Source organism: Leptonychotes weddellii, chromosome 15 (genome assembly GCF_054177405.1).
Source record: "Leptonychotes weddellii isolate Sample4059 chromosome 15, ASM5417740v2, whole genome shotgun sequence".
Classification (NCBI taxonomy): domain Eukaryota; kingdom Metazoa; phylum Chordata; class Mammalia; order Carnivora; family Phocidae; genus Leptonychotes; species Leptonychotes weddellii.
The window spans coordinates 41,784,215-41,811,110 of record NC_138383.1 but is presented as its reverse complement, the minus strand read 5'-3'; the positions used below and the strand labels follow the sequence as shown (position 1 = coordinate 41,811,110).

The 26,896-nt window shown below is 49.1% G+C and overlaps 1 protein-coding gene across 5 annotated transcripts in view; it reads left to right on the top strand.

Annotated features, from left to right (window-relative positions):
* The window catches only part of TOM1L2 (target of myb1 like 2 membrane trafficking protein), a 119,345-nt gene that overhangs the window by 42,057 nt on the left and 50,392 nt on the right, over nt 1-26,896 (top strand). For all 5 annotated transcript variants that reach the window (XM_081805612.1, XM_031017593.2, XM_006746798.3 and 2 more), the window contains exons 2-3: nt 18,046-18,130; nt 25,615-25,693. In XM_081805612.1, the coding sequence (XP_081661738.1) occupies nt 18,046-18,130; nt 25,615-25,693 (164 nt within the window). The remainder of the gene's footprint in view (nt 1-18,045; nt 18,131-25,614; nt 25,694-26,896) is intronic.

The window sequence follows — 26,896 nt, the reverse complement described above, 5'->3', positions numbered from 1 at the left end:
GTGGCTCAGTTGGTTAAGCGACTGCCTTCGGCTCAGGTCATGATCCTGGAGTCCCGGGATCGAGTCCCGCATCGGGCTCCCTGCTCGGCAGGGAGTCTGCTTCTCCCTCTGACCCTCCTCCCTCTCATGCTCTCTGTCTCTCATTCTCTCTGTCTCAAATAAATAAATAAAATCTTTAAAAAAAAAAAAAAAAGAAATGGAAGCTTTGTTCTCTGGGAATCACTGAGGAATGCCTTTCCTTAATGGTTACTGTGGGTATGAATAGCTCTACAGAAAAAAACAATAAACAAAGCAAAACCTAAGTCACCGAAGGCAGCGATTGATATGCTATTCCGATGGACAAGCATTTATTGAATACCTACTGTGTGCTGATAGAATTCCAGGTCTGTTCGGGAAGGCAGGTCCAGGAGAGCCACTGCATGGTGGTAGGGGCTGGAGGAGAATCAGCGAGCTAGGGCTGCGGGTCCCAGAAGAGCGCAATTAATTCAGCTGGTGTGTGCATGTGCGTGCGGGGTGTCGGGGCCTCCGAGAGGGGAGGTAGTGGAGCTGGAAGTTAAAGGAAGGAGGGAGCCTCCTGTGTTCTCTTTTGACCCTTTCCATTATGTGAGCATGCATTTTACCTTGTGGTGATTAGTATGCGCATAATACGTTATGCTGCCTGTTTTTCACTCAGCATTCCTATACCGATTTCCACTTAGCGACTAGGCCAAAGTATTTATCATTTTAAAAAGCCACGTAGCATTTTTGCCTTAATGCACCCTCGTTGTTCAGCCATCTCTCATTTGTTGGGAGTAACAGTTTTTCCGCAATTAGGCAACTTTGCAGAATCAGCTCTCCCCTCCCCCTTACTTATTTCCTTAGGGGTGTACTGCTGGGTCAAAGTTATGAATGGTTTTATGCCTTTCCTACTGAATGTTTTTTTTCTTTTTATTATGGAAAAGTTCCAACATGTACAAAAAGAGAAAGACCGTTATGATGAACTCGCATGTACCTATCAGCGAGTTTCAACAATTATCAACTCATGGCTGTTTCAGGTCATCCACACCACCCTCCCCCCCATCCCATCTCCTTTCCTGGATTATCTTGCGGTGAACCCCAGACATCATATAATTTCATTTATAAATACCTAAGTGTGTATTTATTCCTAAAGGATAAGGCGTCTTTTAAAAGTATAGCCTCGGCTTCATTATCACATCTAAAAAAATGAGTTCTTAGTATCATAAAATATTCAGTCATCAACTGAAAGTTTAAGATTGCCTGTCATTTTCTGTGGCCATTCTTGGGAGGCCAAATGGTTGTTTGTACCAGCGCGTGCTCTAGGGAAGGGTTCACTTGCCCTGCCATTCCAAGGTGGGAATTTCTTCATGGAAAAGGGTGCTCTGTCTGCAGGTCCTGGCCTCAGAGAGGGAGGGAAGGAGGCCTCTTTCCAGGGCCTCTGCTACTTGTCTGCTGTGATTTGTGATGCACCGGGTGGTGGGTACTATCTACCCGTTGCTCAGGCTTCCTCGAGTAAATCTGTGCCATTCTATCCACATACCAGCTTGCCTTGGTGTGATGTGTGGAAATCGTCAGGCTCATTTCTCCCTTTGGACTCCACTCCATTGAAGAATGAAATGCTGTCCTGCTGTTTCTTCAGTGCTGAGGAAGCTAGATAGATACTATGTTTCATTTTCTACAATAAAAATTCTAAGATGCTAGGAAAATGCCCATTCCCCACTGGATTCCCCACATGATCATCTTATTTGCATGTTTCCCTTGGCAAGCTTTGTTTGGTATTATTCAAGGTGACCCAGTTAGAACCACTGTTTAAAGTCACGTTGTCATTAATAAGTTATACAACCTGTGTGTGATAAGTCTGTTAGCTCTGAATATTGTACAAGTAGGAATACATGTTGTGTCTGGTCTCTTCTTCATATTTAAATATGGTTACATTTAAATGTAATCTCCCTGTTTGTTCTCACTGTTGATACTCCCGATCTTTCTATGTTGATGGATAGGAGCAATTTCCCAGATGATTCAGAACCCTGTTGTATTTGTCTTTGGAATGCTAATCACATGTGTATATTATGTCCGCCTCTCCCGGTACCAGCCCAGACTGGCTCTTGGTTTGCTCCTTCCTGACTAGCTGGGGACCCTACCAGGTGGTGAGAAAAACAAGTCATGAGTAACCCACTCTAGGGCAAGGGGGAGATAATATTAATAGGGAGGCCTGGTCAGGATGAAAATGCCTTTTGGAAGATACGGGGGTAAGAGAGCTTTTATTCTTGGAGAAAATAGTGTTTAGAGTCAATAAAAAGGCTTATGTTCAGGACAGCCTTATGTCTGGTGCCTGGCTCTTTTTTTTTTTTTTTTTTTTAAAGATTTTATTTATTTACTTGACAGAGACAGAGACAGCGAGAGCAGGAACACAAGCAGGGGGAGTGGGAGAGGGAGAAGCAGGCTTCCCGCTGAGCAGGGAGCCCAATGTGGGACTCGATCCCAGGACCCTGGGATCATGACCTGAGCCGAAGGCAGTCGCTTAACCAACTGAGCCACCCAGGCGGCCGCCTGGCTCTTTTTGATGGAAGAATTTGAATAACTGGATTTTAGTTTTGATTATGAATTTGCCATTTTATTTCTTAGTCTGTTGCAATACAGTATTCCCATTCTTTGTTTATAAAACAATAATAACAGTACAAATTTTTAAAGATTTGCCTCTATGTCAGATGCTTCAACACATTGATTATTTTCATTTTTTTCTGTTTCTCTTCCAGGCGTTATCCATATGCATCCTTTTTGTTTCCTTTATGCCATCACAAAATGTTTCTATATGACTTTAATAATGGCTGTATAATATTCAGTTGAGTTGATAAATATACCATAATTTACTTAACCATCCTTTTGCTATTTCATATTTGAGAAGTTTTGTGAATTTTAAATAATACTATATTGAACATGTTCCTGTGTGTAGCTTTCCTCCCTTTTTTCAACAGCTTTGGTGAGACATAATTCACATACTATGCAATTCACCCATTTAAAGTGTACAATTCAGGGGCGCCTGGGTGGCTCAGTCGTTAGGCGTCTGCCTTTGGCTCAGGTCATGATCCCAGGGTCCTGGGATCGAGTCCCACATTGGGCTCCCTGCTCGGCGGGAAGCCTGCTTCTCCCTCTCCCACTCCCCTTGCTTGTGTTCCTGCTCTCGCTATCTCTCTGTCAAATAAATAAATAAAATCTTAAAAAATAAATAAATAAATAAAAAATAAAGTGTACAATTCAGTGGTTTTTAGTGTATTTTCAGGGTTGGGCAACCATCACTACTACCAATTTTAGAACATTTTCATCATCCCATACCCAGTGGTGATCACTTCCCATCTCTCTCGACCATAGGCAACTGCTAATTTCCTTCTGCCTCTATAGATTTGCCTCTTCTGGACATTTCGTATAAATGTAGTCATACAACCTGTGGTCTTTTCTTTCCATTAAAAATATTGTGATAAAATATATATAACGTAAAATTTACCATTTTAACCCTCTTTAAGTGTATAGTTCAGTGACACTAAGTACATTCACATTATTGTACAACCACTTCTGCCATCCATCTCCAGAACTTTTTCATCTTCCCCAACTGAAATCCTGTCCCCACTCAACAATGACTCCCGTTCCCCTCCCCGCTGCCCCTGGCAGCCACCCTTCTGCTTTCTGTCTCTATGAATTTGACTACCCTAGGTACCTTCCATAAGTGTCGTCATACAGTATTTGTCCTTCTCTGTTTGGCTTCTCTCACTTGGCATAATGTTTTGAAACTTCATCAGTGTTGTAGCACATACCCGAATTTCATTCCTTTGTATTGCCAAATACTACTCCATTGTATGGATATACCGTAGTTTGTTTATCTGTGCATCACTTGATGGACATTTGGGTGGTTCCAACTTTTTGGCTACTAGAATAATGCTGCTGTGAACATTTAATGTGCAAGTTTTTGTGTGGATATACGTTTTCACCTCTCTTGGGTGTGTATACCTATGAGGGGAATTGCTGGGTTGTGTAGCTTTTTCCTTTGCAATGTTTCTTTAAGCGGGGTCCTAAAGAGATTATGAGGTCAAAGGATAAGAAGTAAGAACCTTTTACAGCATACCCCTTGATATCTGTTGCCCTAGTTGTTTTTCCAAAGAGTTCTTAAATGCATGCTACCTTCAGTAATGTCATGATCTGGTTTCACATCAGCTTTCCCAGCAGTGGGTATTATTCTGTTAAAAGTGTGTTCATTTAAGAGTAAGAATTTCACTTCATTTATTGTTTTACCATGGGCGTTTTTTAGTAGCTGCTCTTCCTCCTAAGACGAGGCCTGCAGATGGGAAAACCAGCTAACAGTTGAGCCTTACTCTGATGGGTTGCTTTTCACTGCTCCCCATAAATGCCTTTGAATACTGCGAACGCTATGATGGTGGCAAGGAGAGTGTTTCTCTTTACCTAGTTCTGAAGGACAGCTCTTTGCAGGAGTTAGTCAAAGCATTCTGGCTTCACTGAGCACAGCAGGTGTGCGCCTGGGGGAAATTTGGGGGGTCTTTCTCCCGGCTTGGAATTTTGTAAACGCTCTTTGAGGCAGAAAGGAGACCTTGCTTTTTAGCTTGGCTCAGGGTGATGCCTGTGGTCTCTGGCTGATCTCCTAGGCTGATTGGTGCCTCACCAACAGAATGCAGCCCTGTCATGGTACCTCTGGGAGGGACTTAGGATGACCTCCTCACCCTCTGTCTGGAGGCTGCTGGAAAAGCCTGGGAGATAGTGACCCCCTCCTCCCCGCCCTCCCCACACGAAATCAGTCTTTCCCAAAGTCCAGTCCACTTAAGGCATGTGTTAAAAATCATAGTTCAGGGCGCCTGGGTGGCTCAGTTGGTTAAGCGACTGCCTTCGGCTCAGGTCATGATCCTGGAGTCCCTGGATCGAGTCCCACATCGGGCTCCCTGCTCAGCAGGGGGTCTGCTTCTCCCTCTGCCCTCTTCCTTCTTGTGCTCTCTGTCTCCCATTCTCTCTCTCTCAAATAAATAAATAAAATCTTTAATAAAAAAAATCATAGTTCATATATGTCACACCCTTACTGTGTGCTGGGGTCCCCATTTCGTGTTTTATATCATTCACTCCTTTCATCTTCACGACCATCCTATTGAGGAGGAACAAGTGTTTGGCCCATTTCAAGGATGACTAAACCGTAGTTCAGACAGTTCAAGAAATTTGCCCAGGGTCAAATGAGCCAGGACTGACCCCTCGAACATCGACTTCATGACCATGCCCTTGACCAGATGCTGTCCTGTCTCCCTTCTCCGCCGAGCAGCTCTGGTGACCTGGCCCTGCTTCCTGCCTGCAGTCTCTCTCGGCTCCAGTACAGCCCCCACGCTGTTACCAGAGTGATCTGGGTCAGGTGCAAATATTCTCGTCACTCCTGTTGAAAAGCCCTGTCCGTTGCCTCCCGCAGAAAGCCCAGACTCCTTACAGAAAATGAAAGGGCTCTCCCAGCTGGCCTCCTCTCCCCTGCTTCCCTTCACCACATCCCGGCGTTTCCATCTGGGCCCTGGCAGGCCTTCACATATCTGCGTACCTCACTCGCGCTGCCTGCGAGGACCCCTCCTCCTCCTCCAAAGTTCTGCTCTTTCATTTCACCAGGTCCTTTCCGTAGCGTTCACAGACCCTTCCTCCCTGCTCTCCAGCGTGATTAACTGTTCCTCCATCATCTGTTGCCCATCGGTCTCCTCGCCCCCCTCCCTCCTGTTATAACACTCATCGTATTCTGTACTGGCTGCTTGTTTGCAGGTCTTCTGCCTGGTGACCTCCTTAAGGGCTGGAGCTCCGTCTTGCTTATTTTTCTGGCCCACTGTAGCACAGTGCCTGGCATGGAGAGATCTCTCAGTTGTTTGAATTACACCGGGAAGCCTTTGGATGGCCTTGCATGTCCCCGCTCCCCGAGGACTGGCATGATCAGTGATCAGGAGTAGCTAGAGCAAGGGCTCGGACTGGGGCCGTGCACAGGGACGTTTGCAGGTGCGCCTCTCTGCTCGCAGAGTGGCACGTGAGCAAGGTGAACAGCCCCCTCCGAGGCACTCGGGGGAAGAACAGATCGGCAACGTACCGCTCTGCTTTAAGGAAGCTCTGACCGGAGCACCAGTGTCCCGGGAATCTTTTATCTTCCCGGTGGACTGGCCCACCTGCCTGGCTGTCAGAGAGAGCAGCTGGTGGGGCTCGCCAGGCAAGGCCGGGCCCACCACTGCACACCCTCCTCCTGGCCTGGGCCTGGCTCCTGCAGAGACCTCTCCTCAGGCCCCGGTTGCCCAGTGCCATCCCAGCCCTAAATCCAAGTCTTCCTCCAGCTCCTCTCTCGCACACTCATTTACTCCACACGTAAAATATTCCAGTAAGTACAAAGAAGAGAATACATCAAACCAGTGGCTCTGCTTCTAGAGAACACACCCCAAATGCATTTTAAATCTGTGGATCCCTCTCAAGGGAATTCCAGTTAAAAAAGAACTTGGATCAGCAGCCCTGGGCCTGTGTGGCTAACAAGCTTCTATTTTCTCTGTTGTTTGGCTGGCCTGAAGGACTCCTTTGTTTGGGGAGTGGGAGGATGTGGTGTCCTAATTAGGCCAGGGTGTGGAATTGGGACTCATACAGAGCTGCCCTTTGGAATTGAGCTCTCCAGACAGGAGAGTAAGTGCGTGATTTTGTGAGTTTGTTGGTCTTTCAAGAAAACAGAAGACTTAAAAGCGGGAAAACCAAAGGCAGTATGGTATTCTGGGTTGGATCAGGGACAAAAAGGGGCGTGAGTGGAGAAACCGGAGAAATCTGAGTCAAGGCTGGAGTTTAGTCCATAGTACCGTGCCAATGGTAATTTTTTAGTTTTGACAAATGACCAGTGGTTATGTAAGATGTGAACATTAGCAGAAATGAAGAGAAGGGCGTATGGGGACCCTTTGTACGATCTTTGCGACTTTTCAGTACGTCTGCAATTATGCTGGTATTAAAAGTTTATTAATGAGAAAAGAAGAACAAGGGAGAAGACCGATCCAGCAGCTATTTTGACCTGACCTTTCATCAGCACTGTTTTTTACACTTCTGCCTGCAGAGTCGGGCGGGGGGGGGGTGTCAGCATCCAAGAACTATGGACTCATCTGCTCTTGAGGCCAGGGTCCTCTTTGCCCTGCCATCCTCTGTTTGGGGATGGGTCCGAGCCCAAGGCTGGGTCTACCAAGAAGACGGGAGTCGTGTGGTTTGTGCACTCTGGGGCCACTCACCAAGCTGGCTTCATATTCCTCACCTATTAGAATAGAGGTAACCTGCCAAGAGGAGGAAGGAAGGGTTAAATAAGGTAATGTAAGTGAAGAACCTGGCCCAAACAGAAAGTTGTGCTTGGTAGACTTTGGTTTTCATTCTCCCTTCTGCTTCTCCATTTTTATTTTTTATTTTATTTTTTTAAAGATTTTATTTATTTACTTGACAAGAGAGAGACACAGTGAGAGAGGGAACACAAGCAGGGGGAGAGGGAGAAGCAGGCTCCCTGCTGAGCAGGGAGCCCGATGGGGCTCGATCCCAGGACACTGGGATCATGACCTGAGCCGAAGGCAGATGCTTAACGACTGAGCCACCCAGGTGCCTCTGCTTCTCCATTTTTAAAAAAAATTATTTATTTATATATTTGTTTGTTTGTTTATTAATGAAAGAAAGGGACTTGAAGACTTGAGATCAGTCGTTCCATGGTAGCTTTGAGGGCAAGAAGCTGTCGGGAAGCTAGCAGCAGCATCGTGCCCTCTCTCCCCTCCCCCCAAACCCCACTTCCAGAAGTGCAGGAAACGTGGCATCTGTTTGAGCAATTCATGGGGAATCTTCTTACTAGATGCGCTCTAACACCTCTTGGAGTTTTAACATTCGGACTCCTCAGGAAATTGTGCTGTGGCTCTTTCTTTACCTTGTAGTGGGGCCAGGCTATTTGGGGGCTTCCTTCTGAAACGGGAGCCCCTTGCGGCTTCTGGGCATGGGGCTCTCCTGGCTCAGAAATGCAGAAATCAGAAAGGCTCTAGATAGTCGCAGGATCCTAGGGCACTGGACCGGCCGGGTATGGCCTGTGGTAGCTACTTACCTGTAGGTGGCAGTGGTGATGCGGGAATGCTGAAGGAAGGGGCGCCAGGGGAGCATTGGCAGAATCTCTTTCATAGGAGCTGTAGTCATAATAAAAGTAACAGCGATTACCATGGCCTGTGGAGGAATGTAACTCTGTATTAGAGGCTCTGTCAAGTGCTTTGTTGTGTGTTGTTCAGTTTAGTCACAACAACTGTGTGAGAAAAGGGCTATTATTATCATCACATTTTACAGATGACAGAAAGGCTTGGACAGGTCAAATGACTGCCCTGCGGTCACACGGTAATTGGCAGAAGTAGGATTCACCAAAGTATGAGTTCAGACCCCCTGTTCATACTCTCCGCTATGATGTCCTTTCCTCCAGCTTCTGAGGCCAAAGGGAGAACATGGGGACAGCTGGGAACCTAGTTCAACTCTTGCCAGAATGCCCAGTGCCTATCACCCAGGGACCTCCGTCATCATCTTACTTCTAAAACCCAGGGTTTACCGTCGTCATCTTACTTCTAAAAGACCCTCGTCAGCATAAGGTTGGACCCTCCTGAGGAACTGAGGATGTCCTGCCTTCGTGCAGCTTCAGATTTAGATATGGAGCCAAGAATATACTCATCGCTCATTAAGCCAGTAAGATTGGAAGAAACATTTTTTTTTTAAGTTTTATTTATTTAAGTCACCTTTACACCCAGCATGGGGCTCCAACTCATGACCCCAAGATCAAAAGTCACATGTTCCTCTGACTGAGCCAGCCAGGTGCCCGTGGAAGAGACTCTTAGAATAACATTAGAATGGTCTTGAAAGCTCAATCCTTGCATAGGTTATGCCTTCGAGTGCTGGAAAGCTTATCACGGGGCATCAGTTGGAGATGGTATGGAAGGAGCCTCTGGAGAGGATATGGGATTGGAGCTAAGCATGGGCAAGTCAGCTGGTGTGAAGGCTTTCCAACCAGGGAAGTCTAACTTGTTTTCCTTGGGGCTGGAAACAGAGATACAAAGCCCCTTGGCTTGCAGAGTCCTCTGGATCCTGATGTGCTTCCTGCTTTCACATGCCCCTCCCCCCAGCAGATAACCTACTTTCCATGCAGTGAGGACTCAGATGGATCTTCTCTTCAGCTATGTTTGCTCTTAACGGTGTATGATCAGCTTTCGTAAGCGTGTTATGTTAGCCCAAGGATGCTCGCTTTTACCACTTCTCTTTCACACAGTACTGGAAGTTCTAGCCAGAGCAATTAGGGAGGAAAAAGTAACAAAAGGCATCCACATGGGATGCCTGGCTGGCTCAGTTGGTTAAGCATCTGACTCTTGATCTCAGCTCAGGTCTTGATCTCACAGTTGTGACTTCAAGCCCCTCACTGGGCTCCATGCTGAGTGTGGAAGGCCTACTTAAACAAAAAAAAGCATCCAAATGGGAAAGGAAAACAATAATATTATCTCTGTTTGCAGATGACATGACCTAGTGTGTAGAAAACCCTAAAGATTTCATGAAAAAAAAATATTAGAACTGATACAGATTCAGAAGTAGAAGGGTACAAAATCACTCATAAATCAGCTGTTTCTATATAATGAACCTGAAAAGGAAATTAAGAAAATTCAATTTATAATAGCATCAAAAAGAATAAAATCCTTAGGAATTATCAAAGAGGCAAAAGTCTTGTACACTGAAAACTATAAAACATTGCAGAGAGAAATTAAAGAAGACATAAATAAATGGAAAGACATCCCATATTCATGGATAGAAGACTTAATATTTTGAAGTTGACAATACTACCCAAAATGGTCTACAGATTGATTGCGGCCCCATTCAAAATCCACCAACATTTTTTGCAGAAATAGAAAAATCCATCTTAAAATTCTCTTTTTTTTTTTAAAAAGATTTTATTTATTTATTTGAGACAGAGAGAATGAGAGACAGAGAGCATGAGAGGGAGGAGGGTCAGAGGGAGAAGCAGACTCCCTGCCGAGCAGGGAGCCCGATGCGGGACTCGATCCCGGGACTCCAGGATCATGACCTGAGCTGAAGGCAGTCGCTTAACCAACTGAGCCACCCAGGCGCCCCCATCCTAAAATTCTTAAAGAATCTCAAGGGACTCCAAATAGTTAAAAAAAACTTTGAAGAGGAAAGGCAGTTGGAGGACTCACACTTCCTGATTTCAAAACTCACTAATCAACAGTGAACAGTGTGGTACTGGCATAAGGACAGACATAGACCAATGGAACAGAATAGAAAGCCCAGAAATTAACCCTCTCACGTATGGTCAGTTGATTTTCAACAAGGGTGCCAAGACCTTTCAGTGGGGAAAGGACAGACTTTTCAACAGAAGGTGCTGGGAAAACTGGATATCCACGCACACAATGAAATTGGACCTTTACCTTATTCCATAGGAAAATTCAAATAGATAAAAGACTTAAACACAGGAGGGGTGCCTGGGTGGCTCAGTCAATTAGGCATCCGAGTCTTGGTGTCTGCTCAGGTCAAGATCTCATGGATTGTGGGATCGAGCCCTGAGTCAGGCTCCGTGCTCAGTGGGGAGTCTGCTTGAAGATTCTCTCCCTCTACCCCTCCTTCCACGGGTGCCCCCTCCCTCTCTCTCCCTCAAATAAATAAATAAAATCTTTTTTTTAAAAAAAGGAAAACACAGGGAACAAGTGTCATGATGTTGGATTTAGCAGTGATTTCTTGGCTATCACACCAAAAGCATAGGCAACAAAAGAAAAAAATAGGTAAATTGGACTTAATTAAAATTAGGAATTTTTGTGCATCGAAGGACATTATCAAGAGAGTGAAAAGACAACCTATAGAATGGGAGAAGACATTTACAAAATACACATCTGATAAAGGATTAATATTCAGAATAATGAACTTTTGCAATTAAATAACAAGATGACATGACCTTATATGTGGAAAACCCTAAAGATTTCATGAAAAAAAAAAAACAACAAACCTGTCAGAACCAATAAACAGATTCAGCAAGACTACCTCATTCAAAAATTGACTCAAATAAGCATTCATCCAGAGAAGATAAATAGAAGGCAAATAAACATGTAAAGAGATGCTCAACAGCACTAAGTCTTTAGGAAGTGCACATCAGAACCACAGTGAGATATAAAATAACAGGTGTTGGTGAGGACGTGGAGAAGTTGGAACCCTTGTCTGTTGCTGGTGGGAATGTAAGATGCTGCAGCCTCTGTGGAGCGCAGTTTGGTGGTGTTTTTTTTTTTAAAGATTTTATTTATTTATTTGAGAGAGAGAGAGAATGGGAGAGAGAGAGCATGAGAGGGAGGAGGGTCAGAGAGAGAAGCAGACTCCCTGCCGAGCAGGGAGCCCGATGCAGGACTCGATCCCGGGACTCCAGGATCATGACCCGAGCCGAAGGCAGTCGCTTAACCAACTGAGCCACCCAGGCACCCCAGTTTGGTGGTTTTTAAAAAGTTAAACATGGTATTACCATAGGATCCAGTAATTCCACCTCTAGGTATTATACCCAAAAGAACAGAAAGAAGGGACTTGGGGGCGCCTGGGTGGCTCAGTCTGTTAAGCATCTGCCTTCAGCTCAGGTCATGATCTCAGGGTCCTGGGAATCAAGCCCTGCATTGATCTACCTGCTCAGGCAGGAGTCTGCTTCTCCCTCTCCCTCTGCCCCTTTCCCCTGGTCTCTGTCTCTCAAACAAATAAATAAAAGCTTAAAAAAAAAAAAGAAAGAAGGGACTCAAACAGATATTTGTACACCCATGTTCCTAGCAGCATTCACAGGAGCCAAAAGGTGGGAACAAGCCATGTGTCCATCCATAGGTGAATAGATAAACAAAATGTGGTATATACATGCGGCAGAATATTATTCAGCCTTAAAAAGGAATGAAATTCTGACACCTGCTACAAGGTGGATGAGGCTTGAGGACATTATTATACTAAGTGGAAAAAGCTGGACACAAAAAAGAAATACTGTATGTTTCCATTTATGTGAGGTTCCTAGAGTCGTCACATTCATGGAGACAGAAAGTACAATGGTTGTTGCCAGGAGCTGGAGGGAGGGGAATGGGCAGTTAGTGTTGAATGGGGACAGAGTTTCAGTTTGGGAAGATGAAAACTTCTGTGGATGGTTGGTGGGTTGCACAGCAATGGTGAAATGTATTTCACATCACTGAGCTGTACACTTGAAAATGACTCAAATGGGGACGCCTGGGTGGCTCAGTTGGTTAAGCGTCTGCCTTTGGCTCAGGTCATGATCCCAGGGTCCTGGGATCGAGTCCTGCATCGAGTCCTGAATCCAGCTCCTTGCTCAGCAGGGAGTCTGCTTCTCCCTCTGCCTGCCGCTCCCCCTGCTTGTGCACGCACTCTCTCTCTCTTTCTCTCTTTCTGGCAAATAAATAGATAAAATATTTTTTTAAAAAATGGCTCAAATGGTGAATTTTATATTATGTACATCTTACCACAATGAAAAAAATCACCATTGCCAAAAAAGAAAAAGTACACATAGGCCAACAAGCTGTCAGGGTGGGGTGGGGGATGAGGAGGGTGAGGATCAGAGATCATCTGGGCCCGTTAGCTCATATGTCAGGAAACCTAGCGCCCAGGGAAGAAACGGCCATAAGGAGTCCCAAGAGCTCAGAAGCAACAGCGGGCCGAGCCAGGACCAGAACCAGGGTCACTTGATTCCCTGTCCTGTGGGCCAGGAGCTTCATGAGGGCGGGGACAGGACTGTCTGGCCTTCCACTGTGTCCCCAGGGTCCGGCACTTCATAGCTCTGCGGTCCACTTGTGTCAGCTGGATGACCATGTTGGCGCTCCTTCTCCCGTGTTCTCAGCCCTGGCTGCACGTGGAGGTACCCGGGGATCTGTTAGAGCATATTGGTACCTGGCCTTGTGCCCTAGAGGTTCTGATCAGAAGGTAGGGGGTGGGACCAAGGCAGGAATACTTTTTTTTTTTAAGATTATTTATTTATTTATTTGATAGAGAGAGACACAGCGAGAGAGGGAACACAAGCAAGGGGAGTGGAAGAGGGAGAAGCAGGCTTCCCGCTGAGCAGGGAGCCCGATGCGGGGCTTGATCCCAGGACTCTGGGATCATGACCTGAGCCGAACAAGACAGACGCTTAACGACTGAGCCATCCAGGCGCCCAAGGCAGGAATACTTTTAAAAAGCTTCCTGGTGAGGGGCTGCTGGGTTGGCGCAGTCGATTAAGCATCCGATTCTAGGTTTCAGGTCAGGTGGTGGTCTCAGGGTCATGAGATCGAGCCCCGATCAAGCTCTGCGCTCAGTGCGGAGTTGGCTTGGGTTTCTCTCTCCCGCTCCCTCTGCCCCCCCCCCACTGCCTCTCAAATAAATAAATCTTCTTTTTTTTTTTTTTAAAGATTTTTATTTATTTATCTGAGAGAGAGAATGGGAGACAGAGAGCATGAGAGGGGGAGGATCAGAGGGAGAAGCAGACTCCCTGCTGAGCAGGGAGTCCGATGCGGGACTCGATCCTGGGACTCCAGGATCATGACCTGAGCCGAAGGCAGTTGCTTAACCAACTGAGCCACCCAGGCGCCCCTCAAATAAATAAATCTTAAAAAAAAAAAAATCTTCCTGGTGATTCTAACCTGCAGCCAAGTTTGGGAAGCACTTTTCTACGTCATGCCTTCCCTTGGTGCTCTCTAGCTGGGGAATGAGAGAGGCTTAGTAGCTTCCTCTGGGACTTCACCCTGTCACTGGCTGGTTCTCTCTGGCTTATCTTGTCAACCTTTGTGTTCTGCTTAAAGAAGCATGCTGTTGTCTGTCACAATGTGTGTGCGGGGGGGCCATTAATTTCCTCCCCGCTCCTTGGCACCAGGGCACAGGTATCAAAGCCACCCAGAGTGCTGTGCTTGTCCTCTGTCACAGCTCAGCCTGGCCTGTATCTTAACTGACTGCCTATCTGCCTCTCCCATTAGACTGACCTCTTAAGGTAGGGTCTTAATCATCTCTCTCCATCTGCAAGGGCAGTGCATGGCCCATCCCAGGCTCTGCCAGTCTCGAGTAAAGGACATGGGGACTGTGGGACTCTACTGTGAGCTGCCTCACAGTAGTCTACAGGCTGGCCAGACATACTTTGTCTACCTGTTATCTTCCTTTGAGGAGGGGTGAAAGAGGAGCGGGGACAGCTGTCAGAGAAAGGGACATCCCTATTTTATAGGGATGAGTATTTGGAATCCGTTCTCTTGTCTCTCCAGTGGAAGGAGAGTAGCTGCAATTAACATTCACAAAGCATGTTAGGAATTTGAAGCAATAGACAATAATGGCTCTGTGTAGAATGTCAGGATTGATTTTTCTTTCCACCTGACTGGTGTATGCCAACCTGCCTCACTAGCGTGTAGTAATCCAGAAGGCTCATCTCCTCTTTTTTTTTTTTTTAAGATTTTATTTATTTATTCATAAGAGACAGAGAGAGAGAGAGGTAGAGGGAGAAGCAGGCTCCCTGCTGAGCAGGGAGCCCGATGCGGGACTCGATCCCAGGACCCTGGGATCATGACCTGAGCTGAAGGCAGACGCTCAACCATCTGAGCCACCCAGGCGCCCGGCTCATCTCCTCTTATTGGTGCATATTATCCCATGAGCTTCCTGCCCACCCAAACCCCCTTCTCTCCTTCCCCTGCACCTGGCATGAAGCAACCCTGTGCTGTTCCTTTCTGCCACTGCCTTTGGGCGCCTACCCACACCCTTGATAGTTGGGGAGGGAGAGCATTTGGCTATTTTTTCTCCATTCTCACCAAAAGGATGTTGCTGAATGCAAAATGCTAAAGCCAGCCCTCTTTTACCTTCTGGTGCTGGCGGCTCTGAAGTCACTATATTTAACATCAAAGTGTAGACAGTAGCAAACAAGAAACCATGCCCCTGGATTGTGAGGCTCCTCCCAGCAGGACTGCCTGGGATTTCAGGCCGTAGGGGTAGGGGTGGGGGCACCGAGAAACAAGCCTGAGAGCGTGCTTCTTGCTGGCAAGGTCCAGGCAGGCTTCAGGGCACCCCCAGCCTCCACCAGGCGGGAGGCAGCCTTTTCTGAATGGGGAAAATGCCATGGCAACAGCATTAAGCTAGCATACTGTCTTGTACGGAAGGTTTAATGGGAGCTGTGTCTGCCCTGCTGATCCTAGTCCAGCCCAGTCGAGCCCAGCCCTGCCCAGTCTTGCCCCCCTGCCCTGCTCAGCCCAGTTCAGCCCTGCCCTGCCCAGTCCAACCCAGCCCTGTCCAGCTCTGCCCTGCCCTGCCCAGCTCTGCTCTGCCCAGTCCTGCCCTGCTCAGCCCAGTCCAGCCCAGTCCAGCCCAGCCCTGCCCTGCCCAGCCCTGCCCTGCCTTGCTCAGCCCAGTCCAGCCCAGCCCTGCCCAGTCCTTCTCTGCTCTGCTTAGCCCAGTCCTGCCCTGCCCAGCCCAGCCCAGCCCAACCCTGCCCTGCTCAGCCCAGTCCAGCCCAGCCCTGTCCAGTCCTGCCCTGCCCAGCCCTGCCCTGCTCATCCCAGTCCAGCTCTGTCCTGCCTTGCTCAGCCCTGCCCTGCCCAACCCTGTCCTGCTCAGCCCCTGGCCATTAGCATTTCACCAGAGAACTCCCGAAAGGTCAGCTTTTGCAGCCAGGGTCACTGGCGTTTTGATCTTTATCCGTCCCGAGGGCTGGCTGGTGGGAATGACTTGCCCCATTGCTCCCTGGAGCATTGTGTTTCTGCTGTTGCACCAGGATTTATCTTAGGTTTTGACGATTTACGTGACAAAAGAAATGAGATTGAATTTTGCTTCCTCTGGAGTGAGGGAGCCCGCATTGAGTGGCCACAGTTCCAGGGGCAATCAGATACAACTTTGTTCCCATTGCTGGGAATTCTTTTATGAGGAGAGAAAAATCAACTGATTTGAGCTCCTTTGTCAGCCTGACTTTCCTCATCTGTTTCAGCCGAGCCAAATACCCACTGTTGTATTTATGTGGCATTTCCAGCAAAATTAAAAGAAAGCAGCATTCTTTTTGGGTTGATTCTTTATAATCAAAACGAGTATATATCTTTTAGCTTGGAAACTCAGAATCCCAGTAATTGAATAGAATGCGCTACCCGGAGGATAAGTTATCATGTCTTTGAACCCCTTCCTGGTATTATTAGAGGAAGGGAGCGGGTGAATATAAGGTTAATGGATTCTGCTGCTAAACCGAACTTGGAAATGAGGTTTCATTGATTTAATATTTCCTCCATTAAGCCTCCCAAGACAGTGTCCCTATGGCCCTACCAAAGTGCAGTCACAGACTTTCTTCCTTGTGAGAGTCTGGGCCGCAGCAGGTGCTGTGACAGGGACAGATGACCAGCTCCGAAGGCTCTTGGGCCACTGGCCTCTCCCTGGGCTGGAGAGTGGAGGGGTGGAAAGCCCACCTCCCGCCGCCCGCAGGCCGAGTGGCTTTATCTTGAGGATGCACTCTGCGTTTGTGGCCACAGACACTCCCCTGCTGTGTGGGGCCTTTTGGGGAGTCACCTCTTCTGGGAGTGGACACCTTGAAGAGGAGACAGCTGAGTGTGTCAGGGAGCGTGGTGGGCTGGAGGCGCGAGCCGTTTCACCCACACGCTTACCCTCTCCACACCCTGGCTGAAGCCCGGTGCCAAGGGAGTACGCCACTGGGCCCGTTCCAGAGGCTTCCACCTGCCTGTCTCCTGAGCCTTCCTATGGCCTCTGCCCTTAGTCTTTGCTTCTCTGGGCGAAGCTGACTGGTGCTTGGAGCCATCCATCCTGGGGGCCTACCCCCGCCCTTCCCACCATGGCTCTTGTCCCCACCCCCGAAGTGGCTCTCCTGACGTGGCCCCTCTTTTCCACACGCATGCTGTGCATGGGGCAGGGCACAGTCTCCGACATGGGTTCTCATCCCTGCCTCTCCCTCTCCGCACACACCTCCCTCTTCTTTACAAGGCACTCACCAAACACTACCTCTGTCCCTGCCAGCCTGGCACCCTCGTGGACTTTGGTGATGGGCTCCTCCAATCTCCCAGTGCCCTGCCCAGTCTGCTGCGTGCCTGGCATTCGCCTGACGCAGGTCCTCCTCATTTGTGGGGGGGTTTGCTTGTTCCAGTGGGTCTAGGGTCTTTGGGTGCTATGGTTGAGGAACAAAGAGGGTGGAAAAGTTGAGGATATGCCTTTTTTTGGCAAAAAGTAAAGCAGCGAGGCTTTTAAATGCAGACCGAAGCTGTCGCACAAATGTTTTGAGCAACAGCTATATTTTTGGAGTGCGTTGTCACTGCTTGTAAGTACAGGCTTTGTTTGGATGTGTGAGTTCTGGGATGTTATGTAAAGAACAAGGACACTTCCAGCATGTACGGAGGTCATCTGTTTTATTATTTGAGCACTGGTGCAAGTCTGGGTTGTATGAACAAAATGGTGGTGATGTTCTCCCTCTCATGGAGTACACAGTTGGGATGGGGCAGGGTTAGAATTGGTCTGAGCTACAACCTCAGATCCGAGGTCCAGCTTGGTTAGCAGGTGGGCTGGTGCCATGCAATGTCTAGGCTTTAGAGACGGGCAGACCTGACATTGAGTGCATGTCAGCCCCAATCCCGTGATGAGATCCTGGCCAAGTACCCAACCTTTTCGAGCCTGTTTCCTTCCTTCTAAATATGGGAAGGAATAATACCTACCTTAAGGGGGGCTGTGGGTTTTTTAAATTTAATTTTTGAACATTGTAATTGTGTTACAACACATATCATGTAAAGATTGCCGTCTTAACCATGTTTTAAGTGTTAAGCACCTTCTCGCTGTCATGCAGCCAATCTCTAGAACTTTCCATCTTGCAAAACTCAGGCCCAGATCCCCCCCCCTGCCCCAGATGTTCCCTGGTGAAACAGTACCCCTAGAACTGCTCTGTTGGCTCAGCCCATCTGCTTGGGAGGAGAACGTGGTGGTTCTGGACCCTTCCTGTTTCCTGCCAGGGCCCCCTTATTCTGGGAGAAATGTAAATCCGTCTTCTCTCTGACTTTACAGAAAAGGCAACAGATGGCTCCCTCCAGAGCGAGGACTGGACGTTGAACATGGAGATCTGCGACATTATCAATGAGACAGAAGAAGGGTATGTGTGCCCCCCCCCCGCCACCCGCTATCTTCCATGAAGCTCGTCAGCTCCTGGGGGGTCACTCAGAGCCTGCCAGGGCTTAAGGGTGGGGTGTTTTACTTTGTGTTTTGTTTCCAGTCTGTTTGCTTTGGCATTTAATAAACAGATACACTTCATTATCTTTCCTCTTGCTGCCCGCCGCCCCCCAGCCCCACCATCAGTGATGCCCTCTTTTAATGACCTGCTTTGAATCACCGTGACAATGAAGTCTCCTGGTTACTTGGTCCCCCGTGGTCATCACCTCCTCCTGCCCTCCTCCCTGGCTGTATTCTCCTTCACCAACATGAGGCTGTCTCTGTCCTGCTTTGCTGGACTGGAGCCGCAAGAGGGAGAAGGGACCAGAGTGTCCATAGAGGGAGAGGTCCGCATGAGGCACAGAGCAGCGGGTGTATCTGGCAGGGCCTCCCCCCCCCCCCCCATCCCTGCCCTGCCAGGTCGGTTCTTCTGGCTGTTCACTGTGTATCCTCTTCGGCATTCCAGCTACGTTCTGTTTACGCTTCTCCCAGATTGGTGTGTCTTCGGCCCTCTGTCCACACCACACAGAACGGTATTTACTGTAGCTACGCCCTCTCCAGCCATCCCTGAGGGGGACAGACCCAGGGGGACAGGTCGGACTCTGGCAGCCCTGGGCTTGCAGCTTGGCGCTGCTCCTGCTCTCAGTGAACAGATATTTACTGAGTGGCTACCTCATGCTGGGCCCTAGTGTGAGTGCCCAGGGCATGGCAGGGAGCAGGACAGACGACCTGGAAGCCATTACATGTTACGTTACATGGTCACATTACATGGTTAGCTGGTGACAAGTCTGGAGTGAAATGAAGCGAGGGATGGGCGCCTGGGTGGCTCAGTCATTAAGCATCTGCCTTCGGCTCAGGTCATGATCCCAGGGTCCTGGGATTGAGTCCCACATCGGGCTCCCTGCTCGGCAGGAAGCCTGCTTCTCCCTCTCCCACTCCCCCTGCTTGTGTTCCTGCTCTCACTATCTCTCGCTCTGTCAAATAAATAAATAAAATCTTAAAAAAAAAAGAAAAAGAAATGAAGTGAGGGAGGGTGAAGGCTGGGACTTAGCATTTTTTTTTAAGGTTTTATTTGTTATTTATTTATTTATTCATTCATTCATTTAAAGAGTGTGCACACTCAAGCACGGGTGGGGGCTGAGGCAGAGGGAGAGGGAGAAAGAATCCCAAGCAGAACTTGTGCTGAGCACGGAGCCTGACTCAGGACTTGTCCCATCTCACATCCTGAGATCATGACCTGAGCCGAAGTCAAGAGTCAGCCGCTTAACCGACTGAATCACCCAGGCGCCCCTGGGAGTCAGCAATTTTAAGTGGAGGAATCAAGGAAAGCCTCACTTGAGAAGGTGACATTGAAGAGCGACTTGAAGGAGATGAGGGGGTGATGTGTGAGGATGACAGCAGGGAAGAACCTTCCAAGCAGAGGGAGCAGCAAGCACAGCAGTCCTGGGACAGAGGGCGCGATAGTATGTTTGAGGAATAGCAAGAGGCTCGTGGGGCTACCATGGAGAGAGCAAGGAGGGGTCAGACATGTGCCCATCCAAACAGTACAGGGATTTGAGCAGAGAGGGACCTGGTCTAACGCTCATTTTTATTTATTTATTTACTTATTTATTTAAAGATTTTTTTTATTTATTTGATGGAGAGAGACACAGTGAGAGAGGGAACACAAACAAGGTGAGTGGGAGAGGGAGAAGCAGGCTTCCTGCGGAGCCGGGAGCCCGATGGGGGCTCGATCCCAGGACCCTGGGACCATGACCTGAGCCGAAGGCAGACGCTTAATGACTGAGCCACCCAGGCGCCCCTATTTATTTATTTATTTATTTATTTGAGAGAGAGAGCGAGCACGAGCGGGGCTGGGGGGCAGCAAAGGGAGAGGGAGAAGCAGACTCCCTGCTGCGCGGGGAGCCTGATGCAGGGCTGGATCCCAGGACTCCGGAATCACGACCCAAGCCAGAGGCAGACACCCAACCAACTGAGCCACCCAGGTGCCCCAAGTCTAACGCTCATTTTAAAGAGATCACTCTGGCTACCATGATCAGAATGGCCTGGCTGGGGGTGGGAAGGGCAGAGGGCAGAAAGAGGGAAGCGAGTTAGGAGGTGTGGGATGATGGCAGTTTTGACACGGATGACAGTAGAGGAGGAGGGAGAAATGCTCAGCTTCAGAATATATTTAGAAGGTGAAGCCAGTGGGGTGTGCAGAGATGGATGTGGGCCTGAGAGAAGAGAGAGGAAGACTCCAGTGTTTAGGGCTGAGCCACCACAGGGAGGGAGCAGACTGAGGAGCAGAGATCAGAAGGTCAGCTAAAATCCTACCGCTCTGAGCTGCCTGCTAGGCCCCCAGGTGCGATGCTCCCCATCCTGGCGGGCATGGCTACGGAGCTGGGGGCAGGGGCCTGCGGTGGAGGTGTAAGTTTGGGCATCTTGGGTCAAAGATGGCATATTGCTGCCTCTAAATATAGGTGGTCAGCTTGGTGCCCAGCATACATCCGGGTCACAGAGTTGTTGGGGGCTGTGCATTTCTGATGCCAGTCACGGGCTCCCTTCTTTCTCATGTCCCCCTCTCATGCCCTCCTTTCTCTGGTTGTCCAGCCACATTGGATCCCACAGATGGAGGTGCAACCGGTTCCAGGATGCCAAGGCTAGTGCTCCCCAGATACTCTTTTTTTTTTTTTAAAGATTTTATTTATTTATTGGAGAGCGAGCGAGAGAGAAACAGCATGAGAGAGGAGAGGGTCAGAGGGAGAAGCAGGCTCCCCGCTGAGCCGGGAGCCCGATGTGGGACTCGATCCCAGGACCCTGGGATCATGACCTGAGCTGAAGGCAGTCGCTTAACCAACTGAGCCACCCAGGCGCCCTCCCCAGATACTCTTGAGGGGCTCATCTGGCGGGCCCTGGCGGGCTGTGGCCGAGGCGCGTGCACATTGCAGCAGGCACAGGGTGCAGGCTTTGGGCTGGGCCTCAGTGGGGCAGGAAGAGAAGGCGGAGTATAGATAAGAGCATGAAAGGGCAGTGTGTTGGGGCCACAAACAGTCTGGGCGAGCAGGGAGAGTGGGGAGGTGTGAGAGCCGGGCTGCCTCCTTCCAGAGTCTAGGAGGTGGGTCACCTTCCTTTCCCAACACTCAGTTCGCCTTCCTCCTGAAGTGGCCCACTCTCAGTCCTGCAGTTCTGAGTGAGAGCACCTCAGGGACGCGTGGCGATTTTTTGTCTCAGCCTCCACAGTGAGGTGATTGTCAAATCTCTTCCTAAGCGGGAGAAAAGCTCTGAAGTTCAGCTAACGTTCGGGCGCCCTTTCAGCTCCTTCCTGCTTCAGGGCTTCGGTCCCCGTGTTCCTTCTGTTTCCGTCTCACTTCTCCCTTTCACCGATCAGTTCTGTCTTTTACTGGAGCTTAGTTTGAAGTGCATTTCCCTCTCTTCCTGATCTGGACAAGTCCCCCCGTACGTGATTTCATAGTACCCTATATGAAACCAGGCCCATCACAGTGTAAATGTCCATGTCTGCGTGATGTTCGTTAGAGTGGCTGTCTCCCCTGCAGGCCCCCCTTGACCATGCGCTCCATGAGGGCAGAATTCTGTTCTACGTGCCATTTTATGCCAACACCTAGCGCAGCATATGTATAATTGACTCTTGACAAGCATTTTGTAAATAAGAATAAATGGATGGAGACCTCACGGACTCCATCTGATGGGGAATGCAGAACATAACTGTAACACAGCGTGCCGACAGATGCTGCCGCTCACTGGGCGAGACCAGAGCAAAGGCTGCTTGGAGGAGGTGACCCCGAGTGGAGTCTTGGAGCATAGGCGGGCATCCGCCTGGGGAGGTGGGTGGATGGCAGGTGGGAAGGCGGACACGCAGGCTGGTGGGCAGGAGTGGGAAGGGGGGTGTCCTGGGATTAGGGGCGTGGAGCCTGGAGCCACCTGCCTGGGCTGGGATTCTGGGCCCTCCACTCCCTTGCCATGTGTCCCTATGTCTTGGTGTCCTCATTTACAAAATGTGTAAACACCAGTAGTGCCTATCACATAGGCTTGTTAGAAGGATCAAAGGAGTAAATATTACGAAGTGTCTGCCTATGTATGGATCCAGGTCCGTGCTCTGCATAGGGATGTGCTCTTTCTCCATTAAAGACCTGCACGTTAAAGACTTAACACGGCACGGGACGTCCTCCACCACTTTCATTTGTAGTGTCATCTGGCCAGTCCTGGGTCGTGATCCCGGTGGATTGACGGCCCTGCCCCTGTCTGCCGTGCTCTGAGCGCTTGCCATCTGTATGCCAGGTCGCCACGCGAGCCCTGGATCGCACCAGCTCATGTGGCACCCCGAGACAACTCTAGAAGGTAGGGGCAGCCCGTGTTGAGGAAACTGAGGTCCAGAGTGGTTTGGTCACTTGCCAGAGGTCTTCACAGCATGGCTGAAAAGGGCAGAGGCAGGATGCAAGCCCTCGCTGACCTGGCTCCAGCTGTCAAAACTCTGCCTACACTTACTTACTCGGAGCTTCACCTCTGGGACGTTGTGGTCCTGGTGGGTGCAGATTGAGTGAACTGCCCCAGAGGCCCCTCCTTGGGCTTTCCCTAAAGTGTCCAAGGCTGAGGTGCCCTCCATCATAGGGCTCGTCTCCTGAATCATTGGTCATTAACCAGGAGTGCCTGGCTCAAGAACCTACCTGGGAATGTTTTAGGCCCTGTTTACCAGGCCTTGCCCAGACCTACCTAGTTCGGGCCCAGGTGTGTGGATTGGGTATGTGCTCCCCAGGTGACTCTGATGTGTCTCTCTGAGAAGGATCCGCTAACCTGGATCATTTTCATGACCGTGTCTGGACCTTCCCTTGCTCAGGGAATCCTTGGGCCCCAGCCTCTAAGCCCGAGTGAGCAGGGAGGAGTAAGCACGCAGCTGAGAAGAGGGGGGGGAGGGAGGGAGGCCTGGAGGGAGAGGAAGAGTCTGGAGCGGGGGTGGAGGGCAGCCGTGTCCTCCTGGGAGGGAATAGGGAGAAAGCGGCTCCAGAGCAGCATTTCTGGAGCCAAAGGACAAGATGAGTTCAAGTATGACTAGAAAGAAGGGTTCTTATGAGCCTGGGGTGGAGGAGACCTTGGGGAGGCCGAAGATGGCCCAGAGGCCAGATCGTGAGGCCCTGGGTGCTGACCTTCCTGCTGCAAGCTGCCAGGGCGGCGGGGCATCTCACGGTGGTGGTGGGGGCTCCCCTCCTGCTCCTCTCCCCTGCTCCATCTTGGCTCTTGACTCTTCCTTCTCTCCTTTTTCCCTGATTCCAGCTCCTTGCTGTCTAATCTGCAGCGGCTGCTTGAAACTTTGCAATTCCTCTGACATGACTTTGATCCTCCTTTCTGAAGCTTCTCCCCCGGGGAGAGAGATAAATACTTGCTTTTGTGCTCACCCAGTCACTCTGAGGCAGTACTTCCCGCCACCGATGAATTTCCATTTTAACTCTAACCCAGGAGCCTGCTGGCTCTCTGATTTTTCCACCACCACCATCACCCCCACACTGGGAGAACTCTGTGTGCGCTCTGCTCTGTGAGCTCTAAGTGATCGCGGCCCTTGGAGGCTGTTCTCATTTTTCTGCTCCGTGCAAGTTCAAGAGGAGAGGGATGAAGCTGGCTTGAGGAGGATGGCAGCCGTGGGTCAGGGTTGACCGTGGCTTGGCAGAGCCTTGGAGAGCGAGGAAATCAATCCACGCTCCTGGCCAGCAGCCACTGACCTTCACCAGCTCAAGTCCACAAACAGTCCTCAAAGCCAGGAGCTTGTCGAGTCCCGTATTTGCAGAAATCAGCATCCCTGTTTGGAAACTGCAGCCATGCTGTAAACACACTTGGCAGGGACCCATTCCCCAGAGAGCCTCGTCCCATCAGCCTTTGGGCTCAGGAGCCAAGAATTCCTGCAGGCAGCCACGTTTCAAGTTGGGAATGGGAAGTAGGTGACTCAGGGCATTTTCAAATCTCTTCTAGAAGCCTTGGCTGGTTCCTGTGTATTTCTGACTACATAGGGCTGATTAGCAGACCTTCTACTGTCCCTTCCCCCAGCTTCCTCACACATATTTGAAAGGGCGTTTTCCTTTGGTAAAGAGATCATAAATATTTCAGAGCTGTAGGAATAGGAGGTCCCTGACTTACAAACCTTCAACTTTCGAAAGACCCAGATATTCTGACACGTTGATCAGGGGAAGGCTGGAGCCCACTTGTGATAGCAAAAGGCCAGTCTGCAGGCGGACTGGGGACTCTCAGGAGTGCAGGTAATGGGGCGTCTGGGGGCGGGGCTTCATGCTAGAGGTAGCCATGAGTCCCGCAGCTTTGTTGGATCCTGGCTTAGAATAAACGAAATAACATGTTAGACCCAAGGGCTGCACCTTCTAGCTGCTTCTAGAGGGCTGGTTTGGGGACCCTCACTCCTAGCTCTAACTGTGATTTAAGGAAGAACATGTTCCAGGTTCCAAACAATCAGCTTATGAACGTGCCTGTGGGAATCCACATCGGCTCCATTACCTAAACACACACAATTCTTTGGGTTTTGAGGAGACTTAATTAAGTTTTCTTTCTTTCTTCCTTTCTTTCTTTGTTTCTTTCTTTCGACTTTATTTATTTGAGAGAGAGAGCATGAGCAGGGAGAGAGGCAGAGGGAGAAGCAGACTCCCTGCTAAGCAGGAGCTGAACATCCAAGCCTCAACGGGGAGCTGGCCATTCTTTCTTCTGTGTCTCTGTCTGTTGTCCCTTCGGTGTACCCCCACACTAGTGGGTTAGTTATTGTTCCGAATAAAGAATATTTGCATGTGATGCAAAATGCAAAAGGACTGCAAAAAAGCCCAGTGAGAAACCTCTCGCTCCCTCCTCTCTGCCACCCAGTTCTCCTCCTAAGGGGCAGCCAGAGTTACCAGCTTCTTGGGGCTCCTTCCAGAGATTCTCTTCTCTCTGCTGGCTTGTGTACTATGTATGTGTGTATGTATGTTGTCCTTTTATAAGCCAAAGAGGAGCATACCTTATGCACTGCTCTGCACACAACTCTATTCACATTTCTTTGAGTTGGCTCCATATTGGTGCACAAGGAGTGTCTTTATTTTTTCCCGCAGCTATATAGTGGGATAAACATGATTTAAATTAACCTGTCTCAGGGCGCCTGGCTGGCTCAGTCGGAAGAGCTATGGGACTCTTGATCTCGGGTCGTGAGTTCGAGCCCCATGCTGGGTGTAGAGATTACTGAAAGAATAAATAAATAAAACTTAAAAAAATTTTTTTTAAGTTAACCTGTTTCACAATGATGAAGACTTCATTTGTTTCTGATCTTTTATGTGTATAAATATGCCACCTAATACTTTGTGTGTAACAGGCAACCTTGTATATATGCTGGTTCACACAAACAGGAGTGACTCTGTAGGGTAGCGGCCCCGAGTGGAATGTGCAAGGATTTTAACATGTCCTTCTCTCTAGGCCAAAGGATGCCATTCGAGCCCTGAAGAAGCGGCTCAACGGGAACCGGAACTACAGAGAGGTCATGCTGGCATTGACTGTGAGTGCTGCCCTCGTGGGGGTGGGAAAGCGTCTGGGGAAATCCACGTTCACGGCCCTGCCCCACCCCCAGGGCCTTCGCTCTGTCCACTCAGCACAGCCTCCGGCAGCCACGGCCTGTGGATGGCTTGGTGCGAGCACCAGGGCGTAGCAGAGCCTTCCCATAGTGCGCTTGGGTTTGCCTGCCTTCCCCCAGAGTGGTGGATGAGCTGCAAGCCGGTACATAGGAGCAGAGGATCAGGTACGTGCAGCACTGACTAGTTCAGAAACCCAGAGCAGAGAAGCTGAAGGCCTGGCTGTGGATGCCCTTCCGGCCACGAGCCTGCTGTGACCCAGCCTCGCTAGTTGCCTTCCTAGGTATCAAGTCCCTCCTTACAAACCTGCTGCCTTCTACCCAGAACCTGCCCGGACTGTGCTGAGCTTTTCAGGTGTTAAAGCAATTGCTTGCAGTAACCTTCCCAAACAGATGTCATCATCCCCTCAATCCAGAGAGAGGTCTGGGGGTTTGCCCAGACTTCGGGCTAGTGAGTGCCCAGCTGTAGATTATGGGGGTTAAAACTGGTCTTTGGTGCAGAGATTCTGGAAAAAGTCAGCCTAGTGACTCCTTTCGGGAAGAAACAGACCAGATTTTTGCCCTTTCTTAAAATGTCACGAAACTCAAAGGGACAACTTCGGGTGTTATTTCTGTCTGGAAAGCTAACAGTTATTCAGATGTGGCCAAATCTGGGCCACAGTGAGTTCTTATAATGCAAGCTGTAACAGGTCGGCACGTGGGCCTCTCTGCAGGTTTGAAGAGTTTGTTGTTTATCCAAAACAGCTATAACATGTTTCCTTTTAAAGCAGAGAAACTGTTTGGATTTTTCACCCAAGTGAAAACCCAAGACTTATTAGGAGGATATTCTCTGCCAGGGAATTGGGGTATGAATAATAAAGACGAAAAAGACCAGCTGAGAAATAGTGACTTGAAAGCTGTTGGTTTTGTCTCAGAAATTGAGCCATGGCATTCACTAAACCCAGAGTGATGGCCCAAAATGAATTGTTTTCAGTAACTAAAATCACCAGGGAATGAACTATAGGTGTTGGGCAGTTTCCTGGTATCTAAAACATATCCTTTTACATTCCCAGCTTCATGGTAACGATGTTGGTTAGATGGAAATCTTTTTTTTAAGATTTTATTTATTTATTTTAGAGAGAGAGTGCACGA